This window comes from Oryzias latipes, chromosome 7, assembly GCF_053564925.1.
Source record: "Oryzias latipes strain Hd-rR chromosome 7, Olatipes_Hd-rR_3.1".
Classification (NCBI taxonomy): Eukaryota; Metazoa; Chordata; class Actinopteri; order Beloniformes; family Adrianichthyidae; genus Oryzias; species Oryzias latipes.
Window position 1 is genome coordinate 24,640,773 of NC_136243.1, and position 18,094 is coordinate 24,658,866.

The window sequence follows — 18,094 nt, forward strand, 5'->3', positions numbered from 1 at the left end:
TTTCTGATAAACTACTGCCACTCTGCAGAAACTATGTCCTAAAAAATGACAGGTTTTTTGCTTTTGGCTACAAACAGCATAATTTTAATTAAAAGACCACTGGGAAAGATTTTAAAATAGAGCATAAGATGATTGGAATGGTACTCCAAGCATTTCACTGGGTCTAAATGTGATGTTACTGACCCTCAGCATCAGTGCTAATTGTCAGTTGTTTTCAAGCATTTTATGGATTTTCACTTTTTCCTTTGAGTTTGGTTCATAAGTTGAAACTGATTTACTATTCACAGGAAGGGAGTTCTCTTGTCAAGTTGCATTACTGTTTGCTCTAAAACACTTTCTTTACTATTTAATGTTCTTTTACCCAACATTGTGAATTGCCTGAAATCTTGAACAAAACACCACATTTTAAAGGTAGAACAGGGTCTAACATTCCTGTTTAAAGGCCACAAAGGAATTTAAAAAGTTGAATTAATTCTTTTTTTGTTAGAAGAAGTTAAGACAAAAAGCCAATTTGTTAATGGCTTTACATAGTTTAAACTGTTTCTGTATGTAAGCTGGAAGAAGGAAGGATGCTGATGTGAGATCCCTCCTGGATTAACGCTAAATGGAGTGTAGATCGGCAGAAGAAAGAGGCTTTTCTTTCATGAGGGGTTGGCTGAAAGCAAAAGAGCCCGCCAGCATGCAGGCATGTGCACAATGCTGCTGCAGTCAGGGCATCAATTTTGTATAGGAAACGACTGTTGAGGCAGCGCAGCAATGGCTGCGAAGCACTTAGGCGTGCACGCCTCCCTCCCTCTCCCCACTGGCTGAGGGGAGGAGGGTTCCTCTCCTTCTTTGCCATGGGGCGAAGAGAGCACTGGCAGCAGAAGCATGTCTGCCTCCGACTCAAGCGCCACAGGACTCATCTGTAACAAGGTATGCTGCTAATGCTGCCTCTTTCTGTGATGAATCAGCCTGCATGCCAGCTCAGCCTCTTCTCTTGTCTGTTTTCTCAGAGACATCCTCCTCCTGTGCACCCCTCTCCCTTGTTTTTTTCTTCTTCTTTTTTTGTTTCAGTAGAAGTCTATTCTGGTTCACTTACTTTGAGGCATCTCCTCACTTGTCTTCCCTTCCCTTCCCTCCATCCTCCTGCCCATCTCCTTTGAAGATTCTGCTCTCTATATGTGCAGTTTATCTATTTACTTCAACTCTGCTTTGAGCTGCTGGTTAAGTTTGCATTTGGAATGGTGATCCATCTGTTGAGCAGGAGGGAGTTTGGTTTTTGATTTGCCAAAGAGTCCATGAATAGAACACGAGTGAACAAACCTAACTACGTATTCTTTGGATAATTAACACTCAGACTGAATGAGGCAATAAAACAAAAACAGTTTTTGATTCAAATATTTGATATTGTCACTCATCTGATAGTTTTTCTTTTACTCATTAGTCATTTCTGTCAGACTTGAATGATTCTATCTTTTTCCTGCCATGACTTTGCATTTTCTTTTCTTGAATTACTGAATATATCATATCATACTTTGGCTTGTTTTTGGTTTCCCTTGTGTTATTGGTTTACTTTTAGTTATTTTCTGACCTATTTAATCATTTTTGCTATTTTTTTAACCTTTCTTTTTTAGGGGACACTTGCCATATGTTTATTTCTATTTTACTATGGTCACTTCCTATATGTTCCAGTACAGTCACTTAGCATCTCTTTGTAGTTGCTTTAGTCTTTGCCATTTAAGCTCTCCAGATCTGTTCATTCTTTACCTCACATATTCTTAAACACGTTTTAAGTTTACATACTAATATATGCGGGTCAAACGTAACAACCTGGCAAGGCATCAGGTTGTTAGAATGTATTGTATCGAGATAAAACAGCTGATCCAAGCAGTGAGAGCATCATTCACAGTTGTTCTGTAAGGGAGTTGCTTGTGATAAGGATGTGCTCCCCTCTACTGGTGAAAATCTACAACTGCTGCAGTGTCATTGTTTCATGTTTCAGTCTCTAATGGATTGGGCAGCATTTGAGGGATTTTCTCATTGCCATCTATGTGTCTCAATCCCTCACAGGGCAAATGATGAATCAGTGTGTCACAGCTATGTGTAAAGTCAGAAATGGGAAAAGACTGAGAGCTGTGAGTTTTTCAGAGCCATTAATGATGTTCCACCACTGAGACTTGTGTTTCTTGGATTGGATTAGATTCCTTCATCGATCTTAGAATTATATAGTAAGAGTGGAGTGTATTTTTAGTGGTCTGCTCTCGACTAATTTTAACGATGTAGCTTGTTTTTTTGTGTGCAACATTTTCAGTTTGTTACAGATTGTCCTGCCACCTATTTGTATTTTCTTCACATTTATTCAATGTATGTGATATTTTTGATATAACAAACAAGGCCATAGGTTATATAATTATTTTCTTTATTACTCACGTTTGTTTTTGAAGTGCTTTTTTGTCTGTTTGTTAATTAGGTTTTTAACATGGATGTGTGCCATATTGCACTTGTAGAGTAATTGATAGATGTCGGGGTTTAAAATTTAACTTGTCAATGTTTTATCCTTGTGAAAAAATGTATCAGACTCATTTAGGGTCGTCTAGGGAACCAAAACTACAAACAATAAAGTGAGACAGTCGTGCATGTATGATGATGATCCAATCATAACAATGGCTGAAAAAAATTATAATGAGGCAACACCATTTAGCAGCTGTTATCAAGTTAATACATTAGAATATTTTACAGTTAGATGGGTTCAGGGTAGATTACACCTTCGCCCCACAGTAGCAGGGTTGGCTCCAGCAGTCCTATGAAAGGATTTCAGTGGGTTTAGAAGCAGGAAGATCTACAATAATCATGAAGTTCTGCAATATGACACATTTGTCTCACTAAAGACCACTTGAATGTTTTTTTTATTCCTACTGTTTCTGAAATGCATTTCTCATCATTGAACACAGTTGTTGTTCAATGTTGCAAAGTATAATGGTGTAGCAAAGGAGTGAAGTTCTAAAGTCAGATTATTATATTTAATGTCTGTAATTATTTCTAGTGTCGAACTGTAATGCATTGTGGTCAAGAAATAAAATGTAGGTATTTAAGGTGATGATAACGTGTAAATCTTCTTTGCCAAAGAGACACCTCCAAAATAATGCATTTTCATTAGTTATCCTTCCCCACTCATAGACATCCAGCAGCAGCCTTAGACATTTAAATAAACGTTGTTTTGGATCAGCTAAAACAGCTTTTCATTGTGGCACAGAACAAAATAAGGAAATTGGAAAGAAATCTGTGTTTAGCTTACTTTACTTCTTGATGGATGTTAGGAAATCTCTGCTCTTCTTGGGTTGCAGCAATCAGGATGGAGGAATGCTGGCGGAGATATGAAATTATTGTTATTTTGTGCCCTCTGCTAAAAGCACTTCCATCCTGAAGATTAGAAAATCACAAAAAAAGGTGAATAGCAAGTCATTTAACAAACTATTGTCTTTTTGTATCTTATGGCTATGGCCAACAAAGGGCTAAGCATACAATCAGATGGGTTAGTGATGATTTGTGGCACATGTTACTCATCAACATGTTCCCTTGAGAGACCTTCTTTGGGAAACTGCAGGAGAACAAATGAAGATTTGAAAAAGAAAGACATTGGAAATTTACAGTCACAGTTTAAGCTGCTGAATTGCTCAATACAGAATTTCCCTCTTCCTTATGAAAGATTTATCTTTTCTCTGCCTCTGCCTTGTGGAGGAATTTTAAAGTCCTCTTTTTCCTTTCCTTTTTTCCACTTTCCTTCAGGGTTCAGCCGATTCCTACACTGGTCGACCCTCTGATTCCGACCTGTCCCTGGAGGAGGACAAGGAGGCGTCTCGGCGTGAAGCCGAGCGCCAGGCTCAGCTGCAGCTGGAAAGAGCCAAGGTGAGAGCATGGAAGTGGATGTTCTTGCAGTCTCCAAAGAGCAGTGAGATTGTAATGTGTGTTATGCACAAAATTTAGGTTTGGCATTTATTGGTTTAAACTAGAAAAATAAGATGATAATTTGTAGCTCTCTTGGTCTTTCAACAGTCCAAACCTGTAGCATTTGCAGTAAAAACCAATGTAACCTATTGCGGGGCGATCGATGAAGATTGTCCAGTCCAGGGTGCAGCTATAAACTTTGAAACCAAAGACTTTCTACACATAAAAGAGGTGAGAGGCTTAAAAAAATCATCAGCCTTGTCACTTGGAAACAAAGGCCCTTATTGACTTGTTTTTAGCAATTAACATCGAATGTGGAGAATTCAGTGAATGTTAATTTATTTTAACAGTAAAAGCTCTGTTTCCTCTCCCACAGAAGTACAACAATGACTGGTGGATTGGTCGGCTGGTAAAGGAAGGGGCAGATATCACTTTTATCCCAAGTCCAGTAAAACTAGAGGCTATGAGGATAAAACAGGAGCAGAAGGCAGCAGCAAGGTCAGTGGTCACAGCTTGGAAAGATGACTTTCTTCCTTTTCTTTTGTCCCTGTAACCCTTGTGCTATCCTAGGCACTTTAACATTGGGAGTTGGGTCATCTAGACCCACTAGACAGTGCTCTGAACCTTTTTTCTTCAATGATTTGTGATCTTCACTGGTGTCCATGGATTACATCAAATCTTTCCACCTTTATCCACCTTTGTCATGGTAGGGAGAACACGTCAATGTATAGGTGGGGTCATCTAAGATAGCACAAGGGATAACTGTCTCTTTACGTCTCAATTTCTATCTTTCCTCCACAGCATTCTCTTTGAAAATGTCTTCTTTTTATGTGTTATTCCCTTTTTTCTAAGTCTTCCCACTACTTTGCCAGCTTTTGGCACCAATGTAAGTTAAATTTTACTATCTTCTGCAAAACAGGAAAGGAGGGAATGCATCATCTGGAGGCTGGAGGTCCACCCCCCCGTCTGCAGGTGAGCTGAACTGAGTTTTACAGTTTTTTTCTTCCAGCTGGGACTCCATACTCTCTCTGGGTTCGATTTAATTGGAGACTGAAAGCTGTGGTTCATCTTCCAAAAGCAGAGAGGGTTCGATAGCATAAAGAAAATGGAACTTTCCTCCTAAAATAATCCTCATTATTCAGATGAAATTCAATATAGAATCGTTATAATATATAATTTAATATTACATTTTATATTAGATTTGATAATAATGACACTAATTGTTAATATTTACAATTAAATCTGTTTATTTCAAAAGCCAAACAGAAGCAGAAACAGGTATGTGGGTATTTCTTCTTTGTTTTTTTTCCTTTTTATAATTTATAGATCACAGACTTTACTGTGCCGAACAAATCCTTTTCTCCTCTTTTTCCATGTCGATGAAGGATTTCAGGTTTTACGATGTGAACTTGTAGTGTGTTGGCTACACTACCCACATCTCAATATCCCAGCCTGTTTCTGTATTTGTGGTCTGTGCAGACTGAACACGTTCCTCCATATGACGTAGTTCCTTCCATGCGGCCTGTGGTTCTGGTGGGTCCTTCTTTGAAAGGATACGAGGTGAGTCAGCTGCAGTTCAGCCATTCAAGATGTGTTTGGAGCCCCAGAACTGCTGTGGATGAAGGTGGACAGTAACATTTACATCTCAGATTTTGAAATTAATTGTATAATTGTCATAATATATTATGGAAAGTTCAACTTAGTGAAGCCTGAAAAATTGTTTTTAAAAATCATCATAAAAATTTAAAAGGAAGAGTATTTCATTTACAGAATTTCCCGATTCCCAGCTGCAGTAAAAAATATAAATTTAAATTTAAAATGCAAGAAATTTAAAAAATCTTTTTTAACTCAAAACATTTTATCAATACTTTTAAGAAATAAATAGTGATTTTTTTCCCTAGAAAAATTAATCATAAAATCTCAACTTGATGTGCTTTGATTTTTGATTAATAACCTTTAAGTAGTTTTTGATTTTAAAACTCGTACTTAGCTGTATATTTTAATCAGTAGCATTTCTTTTTTTAATTTAATAAATTATTTCCTCCAGAAATAATTCAGATTCTGGCCCAAGAGCATTGACACCAAATATTACAGTCATACTCAAATAAAAACTGTAGAACACAAGAGTAAACAAACAAGACTCATCTGCAATGTTTTAAATGCTTCATACTCGACAGTGCCATTTTGGAACTTATTCTCTGATTAGAGATGAATTTGTTTTACCACTTTATTTTTAATTGCCGGTTTTGTAAGTGTTGAACGCAAATTTCAGGTTTTCTAAAAATCACTTCACCACCTGTGCCAAAAGTCAGACACACCTGAGCAATGTGTGTAACATTTAGGGATGGCCTCCATTCTGATGGGTTCTGAGCAGTCTCCTGAAAACTACTTTTAGTTGAGTTAAAGAAAAATAGCACAATCATGCTTGTGTTTTTTTCCCCACAAGTTCTATGTTTCCTAACCCTTTCCCATTTTTCTGCCTTTCAGGTGACAGACATGATGCAGAAAGCCTTGTTTGACTTCCTGAAGCACAGATTTGATGGCAGGTGAGCGTCTGAGCTGTGCTCTGCAGACACACCTCAGAGATTAACCCTAGGGATGCAACGGTTCACTTTTCACAATTCGGTTCAAAACTCAATTTTGGGTCATGGTTTTGTTTCAGTTTGATTTATGACATGTGTTTTACAAAACAACAACAACAACTACAATTTGGGATAAATCCCTTTTTAAATTTGCTAATAAGGAACAGTGAAGAAAAAAACTTTCATTTTGGTGTAATAAAACAATATTGAATGTATTAAATTTAGTACATAACATGTTTGACACTTCCAATAGTGAACATATGCGAACGTATGGAGTAGGAATGCAACAATTCACTTTCCCCCCAATTCAGTTCAATGGTGTAACGGACGGTTTGGATTCAAACCAAAAAGGGTTGCATCCCTAGTTAAAGCTGAAGCTATTGGTGGCATTCTGCATCAGCTTTAGTCAATAGGTTCTTTTGTAAGGACTTTTTTATATTTAGCTGCAAGAGAGTATACGTTCAAGGCATGCTTGGAAGTAGAACAGCTGTGGATACAATATGATAGGACAGTTTTTACCCAGGATCACTATCACACGGGTGACTGCTGATCTGTCGCTGGCAAAGCGGTCTGTGCTGAACAAGAAGGCCATCATGGAGAAAGCTAACACTCGCTCCAGCCTGGGTGAGAAATGAGAAAGCTTTCTTTTATGTTATCTTGCCAAATTAATATCCAAAGGTGTTAAGAAATGATTTCTTCTCTGCTTTTAACATGACTTTGATCGATTTCTAGCGTAGCTTCTCCAAAGACTCACTGTTGTTGTTTGGGTGTTTCCAGCTGAGGTCCAGAGTGAAATAGAGAGAATCTTTGAGCTGGCCAAGTCTCTTCAGCTGGTTGTCCTGGATGCAGATACCATCAACCACCCAGCACAGCTCCTCAAAACCTCTCTGGCTCCCATCATCGTCTATGTCAAAGTCTCCTCCCCCAAAGTAAGAGGAAACTCACACACAACAAAATCCTTTTTAAGACAAGATTCAAGGTGTTTCAATTTTAGTTTAAGCCAGAGATGTTTTTTGTTGACACAAAACCTGCAAGCAGTTTTTAACTCAGTAATAAGTACTTGGAAACTTTACAAAGGAGATAGATTGAATGTTTTCGTTTTTTTAATGATTCTGCCATTCTGCTAAAACAAATATTATCATTTACCTTCTTCTCTTTAAAATTGTACAGGTAATGTTTACAGCAAAAATTCATCAAAACATAAAAAGTAAAAAAAAATTTTAATCTATAACTTTATAAGCAAATGATTGTCTAAATGGAACTCTGAACCATCTTTTTACCATTCCAAAATATGGGTATTTTTCTCTTGTTTTTGTTCTAAAGGTTCTTCAAAGGTTGATTAAATCTCGTGGGAAGTCACAAAGCAAACACCTCAATGTCCAGATGATGGCTGGGGACAAGCTGGCTCAGTGTCCTCCTGTGTGTTACTCTTTTTATTTTTAGGATTTAAACAGAAAAGTCAGATGTATTTTGTACCTTTTACTTTTCACACTTTTTTTTGATTGATTGAATAGGAGATGTTTGACGTGATCCTTGATGAGAATCAGCTGGAGGATGCATGTGACCACCTTGCAGAGTACCTAGAGATTTACTGGCGGGCCACACATCTCCCCTGTTCTGCCCCAGTGAACCCCTCAGTAGATCAAAGTTTGATCACGCCTCCCTCAGCTAACTCCAGCCAACAGGTACGGCAAACGTGCGACTCACAATGTTCTCCACAAACTTTCTGCCACTGTTATTTGACCACATCCCTCTTTTGCGTGTCTGTTATAGTTTTCTGAAACGCAAGAGCTAATAGAATGATTACCACCACACTTCTGGGTAAGTAGACATGACGTCCTTTCTTGAGATGACTTCAAAATGGATAAAAGTATAGCTTTTACAGTTGAGGGAACTCTTATTTCTTTGTAGGAGCAGTTTGTCCTGTCAGCTGGAGTCAGACAAGACGAGTCTCAAAAGACAAGGACTGGGGTGCCTCTAGGGGGCAGCAGCACCCCTCATCTCTCCACATCCAGCCACCAACTTCTCCAGCCACACCTGCATCATCAAGGAGAGCAGGGGAAAGGTTTCTGAGAAGAAGGAGCAGAAGGCTGGTGAGCTGGGGGAGAAAAAGACGCAAACAGAGAGAGGAGCAGAAGCGGCGGTGCCTGCAGAGGAGCGCCCGCCTCACTGCTGCCCCCTCTGCCAGAGGCCCCCTTCCTCCCATATTCATGCAACAACTCAGGGCAGCTTCCTGCGGCTGCACACACACTGGTAACACCACCAGGACAGCACTGCAGTCACCCTTCCCCACCTCATCAGATAGCTTCTTCCTCTTTCCCTCTGCTCCACCCACATCACCCCACCCTGATCTAAAACCTAAGCCCAGGTTTCTACTGTTACTTCAATTAAAACCACAGTTGGCTGTCCAAACCTCGTTCAGCTCACACTTTACTCAGATTACACAACTTTGTAGTTTGAGTATGTGGATCCGAGGTGCTGTTGCATTTCAGAGCTGTCATGCATCTTCCCTGAGCAGAATTCCTGGGGTTTTTCCTTTGATCCACCCGCCTTGCAATCAAGCCGACAGCTGACGAGAGCGAAGAAAAATCAATTCTGGGTGTCTTCCATGTCTGCAGCTTTAAGTGAGCCGTCATTCCAAATGTTTCACGAAATGTTTTTGAAGGGCACAGTAACTTTGAACAAGTCATTCTGATGTCATGTGAGCTGAAAAATAATCATTTTTTAACTTTCTTCTTTCATTCTTTGATCTTTACCTTTTTACCACAACAACCTACACTTCCCTCTGCAACGAATAATTTTGCCCTCAGTGTAACTGATCACGTAGTTATACTCAGCAGTCATGTAAACCTGTGTGTGACAAAGACATGCACAAAGTCTGCATGCATCTTTATCACAAATGTGAATGTTAATGAATGCTGGTCCATTGGGTTAGAAATTATTACTGACACCAAGTGTTACATTTGCTTGGAGAAAAAGCTTCTCTTCTCCGAAATCCCACAAAATTAGACAAAGTCATATTTGGTATCTGTATTAGTTTTTTTATTTTTATTTTTTTTCATGGAGCAAACTATTTATCATGAGGGTTTTTTTGCCAAAGAAATTAAACTTTCTGTCTTTTCTCTTTTGAAGTGGCAGTTTTCTAAAATTTAATGTATATTTAGCAAACGTTCGACTTACTTTAAAACCTCTTTTTGAGTTTTTAAAACATCTGTTATTTTTAGATTGTTGCTCCTTTCTTTTTTGAAAATATAGTTATGTGAACTAATACAAGGGAAAATGTCATGGTTTTCAGGCGAGACAGACCCAGACGCTGGAACTCAGAATGATCAGACAGGTAAGTGACTTGGTAAGTGAGTTTTAATCACAGGAGGGGTTGCTGAGAGTAATCCATTGACAGGAGGGAATCCAGACGTGGCTCGTGGCGAGGCTGGAGGGATCACTGCGGCTGGAGTGCTCCGAGCTCGGTTCAGGACGGCAGGTGAGTGACGGCAGACTTCCACACAGGTGACCTTCGTTGGGTAAATCCTGAGACAGAGAGGCAGAACATGAGAGCAAGGCAGGACAAAGACATGGGACTTGAGCAGGCTGACCAGGCGTAGTCACCATTAGGAGTTAACGAACTGGCGTCGATGAATGGGCTGGATCTCCTTAAGTGTAGGCAGGTTGATGAGATGAAGTGGTCACAGCTGGTGGAAGTCAGGAGCAGAGCTGAGGGGGCGGGGCTGACCGAGGCACCGTGACAGTACCCCCCCCCTAACGACCGCCTCTGGGCGGTCGAGGCCGACGGTCCGGGTGGGCGCGGTAGAAATCGGAAATGAGGGAATGGTCCAAAATGAGGGAACGGGAGATCCAAGACCGCTCCTCAGGACCATAACCCTCCCAATCCACCAAGAACTGATAGCCGCGCCCCCGGCGCCGGACGTCCAAAACGCGGCTGACGGTATACGCCGGAGCGTCGTCGATGAGCCGGGCGGGTGGTGGGGAAGCGGAAGGAGGGCACAAATCACTGTCCACAACAGGCTTGATCTGGGAAACGTGAAAGGATGGATGAACCTTGAGAGCTGCCGGAAGATGAAGACGGACACATGAGGGATTGATGATGCGATCAATGGTGAATGGTCCAATGTAACGGGGAGCCAGCTTGCGTGACGTGGCCTGGATCGGGATGTTTTTAGACGACAACCATACTCTCTGGCCTGGTTGGTAAGCGGGACCAGCCACCCTGTGGCGGTTGGCAGTACGGCAGTTATTGTCCTTGGAGCGACGGAGAGCCTCTTGGGTTTGGCGCCATATGCGCTGGCAACGTTGGAGGTGGTCTTGAACAGATGGCACGGTGAGGTCTAATTCATGGGATGGAAACAGAGGAGGCAGATAACCAAGTGACGCTTCAAAGGGGGACACACCTGTGGCAGAGGAGGGATGCGTGTTGTGGGCGTACTCGATCCAGACCAAGTATGTAGACCAGTCAGAGGTGTTCTGGGCGGCTAGGCAGCGGAGGGCAGCTTCCAGCTCCTGATTGGCCCGTTCTGCTTGACCGTTCGATTGGGGATGGTACCCAGATGTTAGACTGACGGTGGCACCTAGGGCAGAACAAAAGGCCTTCCAGACTTGTGAGATAAATTGGGGTCCGCGGTCGGACACAATGTCAGCTGGGATGCCGTGATGTCTGAAGACGTGGTTTACCAGAACCTCCGCTGTTTCAGAGGCTGTGGGCAACTGAGGGAGAGGTATGAAATGGACAAACTTGGAGAATCGATCAATTACGGTGAGGATGATAGAGTTACCCTGAGACATGGGAAGGCCCGTGACGAAATCGATGGAGATATGAGACCAGGGACGGTTAGGCGTGGGAAGAGGCTGCAATAACCCCGCAGGTGGAGAGTTAGAGGTTTTGGAGCGTGCGCAGGTGGTACAGGCGGCGATGTACTCTCTGACGTCCTTGTTCATGGAGGGCCAGAAAAAGCGCCTCCGTATAAGATGGAGAGTACGGGTGACTCCTCCATGACAGGCGATGCGAGAGGTATGGGCCCAGGTGATTACTGCAGATCTGACAGATGTGGGGACATAAAGAGTGCCGTTAGGAGGAGTGGGGTGATCAGGTTCCTCACCTTGCGCCTGAATAACTCTGGTTTCGATGTCCCAGGTCAGATTGCCAATGATGCAGGTATCAGGGAGAATGCTGGTGGTCGTCTTGGACTGTTCAGTGTCACAGAATTGGCGTGAGAGGGCGTCCGGTTTGATATTTCTGCTGCCGGGTCTGTAAGTGATGGAGAAGTTAAACCGGTCAAAAAACAAACACCAGCGGGCTTGGCGGGAGTTGAGTCGTTTGGCAGAGCGCAGGTATTCCAGATTTTTATGGTCAGTCCAGACTATGAAAGGTTGAGCCGCTCCCTCCAGCCAATGACGCCACTCTTCGAGAGCCAGTTTTATTGCCAGGAGCTCCCGGTTGCCCACATCATAGTTGCGTTCTGCGGGTGATAATTTCTTTGAAAAAAAGGCACAAGGTTTAAGCTTTCCTGATGACTCCTCTCGTTGGGACAAAACGGCCCCTACACCGGAGTCGGAGGCGTCAACCTCCACCACAAATTGCCTGGAAACGTCCGGTTGAATGAGGATTGGGGCTGAGACAAACAGTTTCTTCAGGGTGCTGAAAGCAGCTTGAGCCGTGGTATCCCAGAGAAACGGTTTTGAAGTTGATGTGAGACGAGTGAGGGGCGCAGCAATTGAACTGTAATTCCTAATAAATCGACGGTAGAAATTGGCGAAGCCAAGGAATTGCTGGAGCTTTTTGCGTGACGAGGGAGGTTCCCATTGGGAAACGGCAGTTATCTTGGCAGGGTCTGGACGAATACTGCCAGCTTCAAAAATGTACCCGAGGAAAGGAATGCTGGTAGAGTGGAACTGGCATTTTTCGGCCTTTACGAATAGCTGATTTTCGGCTAACCTCTGAAGGACTAGACGCACATGGTTCTGATGGTTCTTGGGATCTTTGGAGTAAATCAAGATGTCATCCAGGTACACGAATACAAACTGATTCAAAAAATCTCTGAGTACGTCGTTGATCAAGCGTTGAAAGGTGGCGGGTGCGTTGGTTAGACCAAACGGCATAACCTGATATTCGAAGTGTCCTAACGGAGTGTTAAACGCGGTTTTCCATTCATCTCCTTCTCTCATTCGCACGAGGTGGTAGGCATTACGAAGGTCGAGTTTTGAGAATATGCGTGCTTCCTGAATGGAATCAAAAACCGAGCTGATGAGAGGGAGAGAATATTTATCTTTAATTGTTATCTGGTTCAGTTCACGGAAATCTATACAGGGTCTGAGTGATTTGTCTTTCTTCTCGACGAAGAAAAACCCGGCCCCGGCTGGGGAAGAGGAAGGACGAATGTGACCCCGAGCTAGGGCCTCCTGAATGTAAAGCTCCATAGCTTTCTTTTCGGGGCCCGAAAGGTTAAACAATCTTCCCTTGGGAAGGGTGGCGCCCTCGAGAAGATTGAGGGCACAATCATAAGGTCTGTGAGGTGGTAAGGAGGAAGCCTTCGATTTACTGAACACGAGTTTTAAATCATGGTAACAATCCGGAATATTAGAAAGATCAATATTTTCGGGTTCACAGCTCAAGGGCGTGGAAACGGAGGATAACGCAGATTGGAGACAGTGACCCATGCAAAAGTCACTCCACCCCATGATATTACCACGGCTCCAATCAAGATGGGGATTATGGAGTCTAAGCCACGAGAACCCCAAAACGACAGGAGTCTGGGGTGTGCGAGTGACAAAAAACTGAATGAACTCGCGGTGGTTCCCGGAGGTAACAAGCAAAACAGGTTTGGTACGGTGTGAAATAACGGACAAATGCTGTCCCCCTAAACCAGCAGCATGGACAGGAGATGGGAGTTGTTCGGTGGGTAAAGTTAAACGATCAACGATACTCTGATCGATTAGACTCTGTTCAGCGCCAGAGTCGACCAGCGCCTGAAAGTCCAAAATTCTGGATTGATGACATAACTTGACCGGGACAAACAAAAAATCCTTAAGCGAAGCGGAACGGTCCCCCCGCGGCCGGTCTCTTAGCAGAGGGGTTCTGGAGTCTAAACGACGGGAGCATCGGTTAATCTGATGGTCTGTTTCACCACAATAGAAACACGCACCTTCGTTGCGACGTCTTAGCCGCTCCTCGGCTGTGATTTTTGAATGCCCGATACGCATAGGTTCTTCTGGAATAGTGCGAGGAGTCTCTGACCGGAGAACGGGTTTACAGTCCATGGAAGTGACGAGGGGTGTTAGCGTAGTAGCCTTCTTGGCAGCATGGCTCCGACTCACATTACGTTCCTGTAGCCTGATATCGGAACGTAAGGCAGCAGCAGCTAATTCCTCAAAAGTGTTAGCTTCCAGCTGGGTACATAGATGATCTTTGATGGCTTCATTGAGGGACTGGTAAAAAACCCCTCGGAGCGCTGGGTCAGACCACCCAGCCTCCACAGCCAGGATGCGGAAGTCAATGATATGCTCGCTAACGGAGCGGTTACGTTGTCGGAGTGTAAGAAGTTTGCGTGCTGCTTCGTCTTGCTTACGGGGCTGATCAAACACCAATTTGAATTCATCTATGAATCGTTCAAAAGGTAGGTGGGATATAGGATTGGCGGATAGGAAAGCCTGAGCCCATTGTAGCGCTTTACTGCGAAGTGAATTGATGATTAGCGTGATCTTACTGTGATCGGAAAGGTAGTATCGTGGTGCTTGCTGAAAAAGTAACTGGCATTGAAGGAGAAACCCTCCGCAGGCTTCCGTGTCGCCGTGGAAAGGTTCCGGTTGGAGACGGAAGTTCTCAGGTGTCATGACGGCAGCGGAAGAAAGGTTGTTGCCGGATGTTGCGGCCGGAACTGTAGGAGCAGGAATGGAAGCTTGACTGGTGATTTCTGATAATGTTTGCGACATACCATACAGACGCCGAAAAAGGTCTTGTTGAGCCGAAGCGATTTGGGATAGAGCGTCAGCTTGGCGTCCCAGGAAGATTCCTTGTTGGCTCACGGCGTGGCGCAGATCATCTGAGTCAGCTGGGTCTGGATTTTGGCCAGTTCGTTCTGTCATGGTTTTCAGGCGAGACAGACCCAGACGCTGGAACTCAGAATGATCAGACAGGTAAGTGACTTGGTAAGTGAGTTTTAATCACAGGAGGGGTTGCTGAGAGTAATCCATTGACAGGAGGGAATCCAGACGTGGCTCGTGGCGAGGCTGGAGGGATCACTGCGGCTGGAGTGCTCCGAGCTCGGTTCAGGACGGCAGGTGAGTGACGGCAGACTTCCACACAGGTGACCTTCGTTGGGTAAATCCTGAGACAGAGAGGCAGAACATGAGAGCAAGGCAGGACAAAGACATGGGACTTGAGCAGGCTGACCAGGCGTAGTCACCATTAGGAGTTAACGAACTGGCGTCGATGAATGGGCTGGATCTCCTTAAGTGTAGGCAGGTTGATGAGATGAAGTGGTCACAGCTGGTGGAAGTCAGGAGCAGAGCTGAGGGGGCGGGGCTGACCGAGGCACCGTGACAGAAAAGCTGATGATTACTTCTACCTGTAAGAAACAATTGGACATCAGATCTTAAATTCAGACAAATAACATGAACTCTGATGAAATGAGGCTAAAGATATTACCGGTATACAAGTTTGTATTTTTGTTTGAAAAAATATTGCAGTATCACATATCATTGTAAAACAGTAACACACAAACCCTTAGGATTTGCCTCAGGGGGAAGACTTTGCGTTTTACTTAGAGAACAGGAACTATCTTGACACATAGGTTTAAGCAAGTTTGTTGTGGCACAAGCAGGTTTTCCAGAGACCTGCAAAAAAAAAAATCCTCCCAGATCCGTTTATTAAGCTACCAAAAAAGAAAAAGAAAAAACCCTGCCAGATTTTAAATGAGCTCCTTAGATGAGGAAGCCCACTGCTGCTTATGAAAATATGAGGTTAAATGTTCCCATGTGCATTACGGATTATTGGTTTTTGCAACAGGGCAGATATCTGAAAGCAACAATACCATTTTGCTATTTTGCAGAAATGCAACCCTGGGCCATTTGGCTTCAAAAGCCTTTAGCACAGTTTAACATTTGTCTTTTTTAAAGTTATTTTTTATCAATTTATGATCTTCAGCCAATAGGTTCAAGAACAATTTGCTCATATCTTCATTGTGTTTGTCTTTATTCAGAAATCAACAGCATACAATACTAAAAACCTATTCATTCATGTGCAATGAAGAGAAAAAGAAGACAAAAATACTACATACAAGCTGCATGAACAGAAACTTTGATTTTAAAACACATCTCAGATTTTGGTTTTGGTTATTAATGACACTATATACTTGAGTAAAAGTAAAAAAAATACTTCAGTTGTTAAGTGGGTTGTAAAGTTTCTGAATAAATGTTAAAAATGTATGAAATCAGACAAAAACTACAAATTAGTGTGCAAATGTTGGTGTTTACTAGTATTGTCATACAATTTGTTTGTTTTATTAAGGGGAATGGATTCTTTTAGAATATTTTGGTGACATAAAAATTTGTAGATCAATAAAGGGAAGCATATTTCTATATGCCAAGATCTTACATGCCAATGTTTTGAAACACATTAGATAACCGATATCTATGTTTTAAACATTTAATACAATTAAGTCTCTTCTGTTATTATTATTTTTTGTTAAAAACATATTTTATTCCACAGCGTAGTGACAACATCACCACATCTCTCCCTAATTTACCTTAACACCCCTCAATATCCGATGCATCTCAGTAAGCTCTGAAAGTATCAGACAAATGCAACTTTCTAACTCGCGCTAATGCACATGATTCTGTTAGTGTAGCACACATTTAATAATAGTTATAACTGCATGACTGCTTCTATCAGAAGGGCTTTTTTAGGCTCATCCTCACATGAGCAGGTCACTCAGCAAAGTGAATCAGCATTATCACTTACATATCTCTTATGGGTAAGCTGTAAATGTTGTAAATAAAGGTAAACAAACTGCACAACAATGCTGCAAATATGATGGAAGCTCAGAGCATTTTTTTTCTTTTGGCAAAGTATACAATTCTGTATCTAATGCCTCAGAAAGCATGCATTTATATGTAGCGTTCTCAGATTTTTAAATGATGCAGTAATTATCCAGAACCATTGTAAGAACATGGCTTCCGCTGACATTTGTTCTCTACTCTGAAGCTTTCAGCTTCAGATCAGATGCTTCCAACTTGTGAAACACTAAGAGCACATTTCCTTCTTCAAGAGAAAACTTTCAACCTGTTATGTTTTATTTTCTTTGCCGAAATTTTCAACCAAACGTTGTTATGGTTTTGGTTTCAAAAAGCACAACTTCTTTATAAATATTATTATTATTTCATATTGTGTGTGTTTCAGTGAAATACAATGCAAAGTGACAAGACACAAGCTCAGACTATCAATCTCTCTCCTCAGTTTTGATGGGGTAAAATTGCACTATCATTTCTATGTATGCTTTCCAATGCAATAAACACTCTAAGTTTGACCTGAATGCACTTCCAGTCTTCAACAAGTTATTTGATGGTGTCAGTACTTCAGACAAGATTACACGAAGAAGTGATATCCAGCAAAGTCTGATGATAATCTTTGTCCTGGGTGCATCTGTGCATCTTTCTCAATAACACATGTGAAGCCAGGGTGAATAAAAACGCTAAAATATGAAGTCATGTGTTCTGTATTTTATGGGTAAATTATGTTTTCAAATGAACTTTATTCACATTTTTTAAAGTGTCATACATTAGGTATGAGAAGCAGATTGGATCATCCTGTGTCAAATTTACACTAAAGTCTGTGTGATAACATCCCCTTCTGACTTCACAGCACAGTTCTCTCCTCCTGATTCTTGATTGAGCCATTATTTGTTTTCCTGAGGCCATCTGTTGTCACTTCCTCCTTGTGCTGATGCTAATTAGCAGACCTGTCAGTGGATTTTGAAGTGTGATGGTTTCCACACATAACAAGATTAAAAAAAAACTCTCTATCCTGCTGGCAGTCACTCTCCCCTTGACTCCTCTGTCTGAAACCCCCCACTTTTAACCTTGATTCTGTCAAACCAGCCATATTGGAAGTTGTCACTTTGTGCCTGATGATTATTCAAAACCATATGTTTATCTGTCAGATCAGAGAACCACTGTGCCACTTGTAGGACCATCAATGCAAATTCTGGGGATTTTAAGACCCACGCCATTGTTCTTGGGGAATTTTCTGATGATGGAGGATGCATGTTAAGACAATTAATCCTAAAATTGCATTTCCGAGTTTATTTAAATTGTTGTAAAATCCGGAGCAGTCAAAAAAATGGGGTAGGAAAAAGCTTGTAGGTGTGACGTAGAAGCTACAACAGCAAGCCACAAGCTCCCTGCTCTGCACCATTTTGATGCATCCACTAGCAGACCAATAGATCCATGTTCGTCTTTATTTTCCTCATCTGTCTTGGCATCTGGCTCAAAATTCTACGGATGGAAAGCCCCAATGTTGATCATCATTTTTGTTGCACAGGTAATGTTAGGTTGGGTTTCTGAGGGGATGGAAGCTA

The 18,094-nt window shown here is 42.0% G+C and overlaps 1 protein-coding gene across 1 annotated transcript; it reads left to right on the plus strand.

Moving 5' to 3' along the window:
- The first annotated feature begins 760 nt into the window (after nt 1–760).
- On the plus strand, nt 761–17,221 carry cacnb3b (calcium channel, voltage-dependent, beta 3b). Its single transcript, XM_023956576.2, has 15 exons — nt 761–915; nt 3,769–3,888; nt 4,036–4,158; nt 4,304–4,425; nt 4,847–4,899; nt 5,186–5,205; nt 5,407–5,487; nt 6,415–6,473; nt 7,033–7,133; nt 7,287–7,438; nt 7,833–7,928; nt 8,024–8,194; nt 8,283–8,330; nt 8,421–9,790; nt 15,069–17,221. Exons 1-13 carry the CDS (start codon nt 871–873, stop codon nt 8,310–8,312), a joined length of 1,173 nt encoding a protein of 390 aa, XP_023812344.1. The 5' UTR covers nt 761–870; the 3' UTR covers nt 8,313–8,330; nt 8,421–9,790; nt 15,069–17,221.
- The last annotated feature ends 873 nt before the right edge of the window (nt 17,222–18,094 follow it).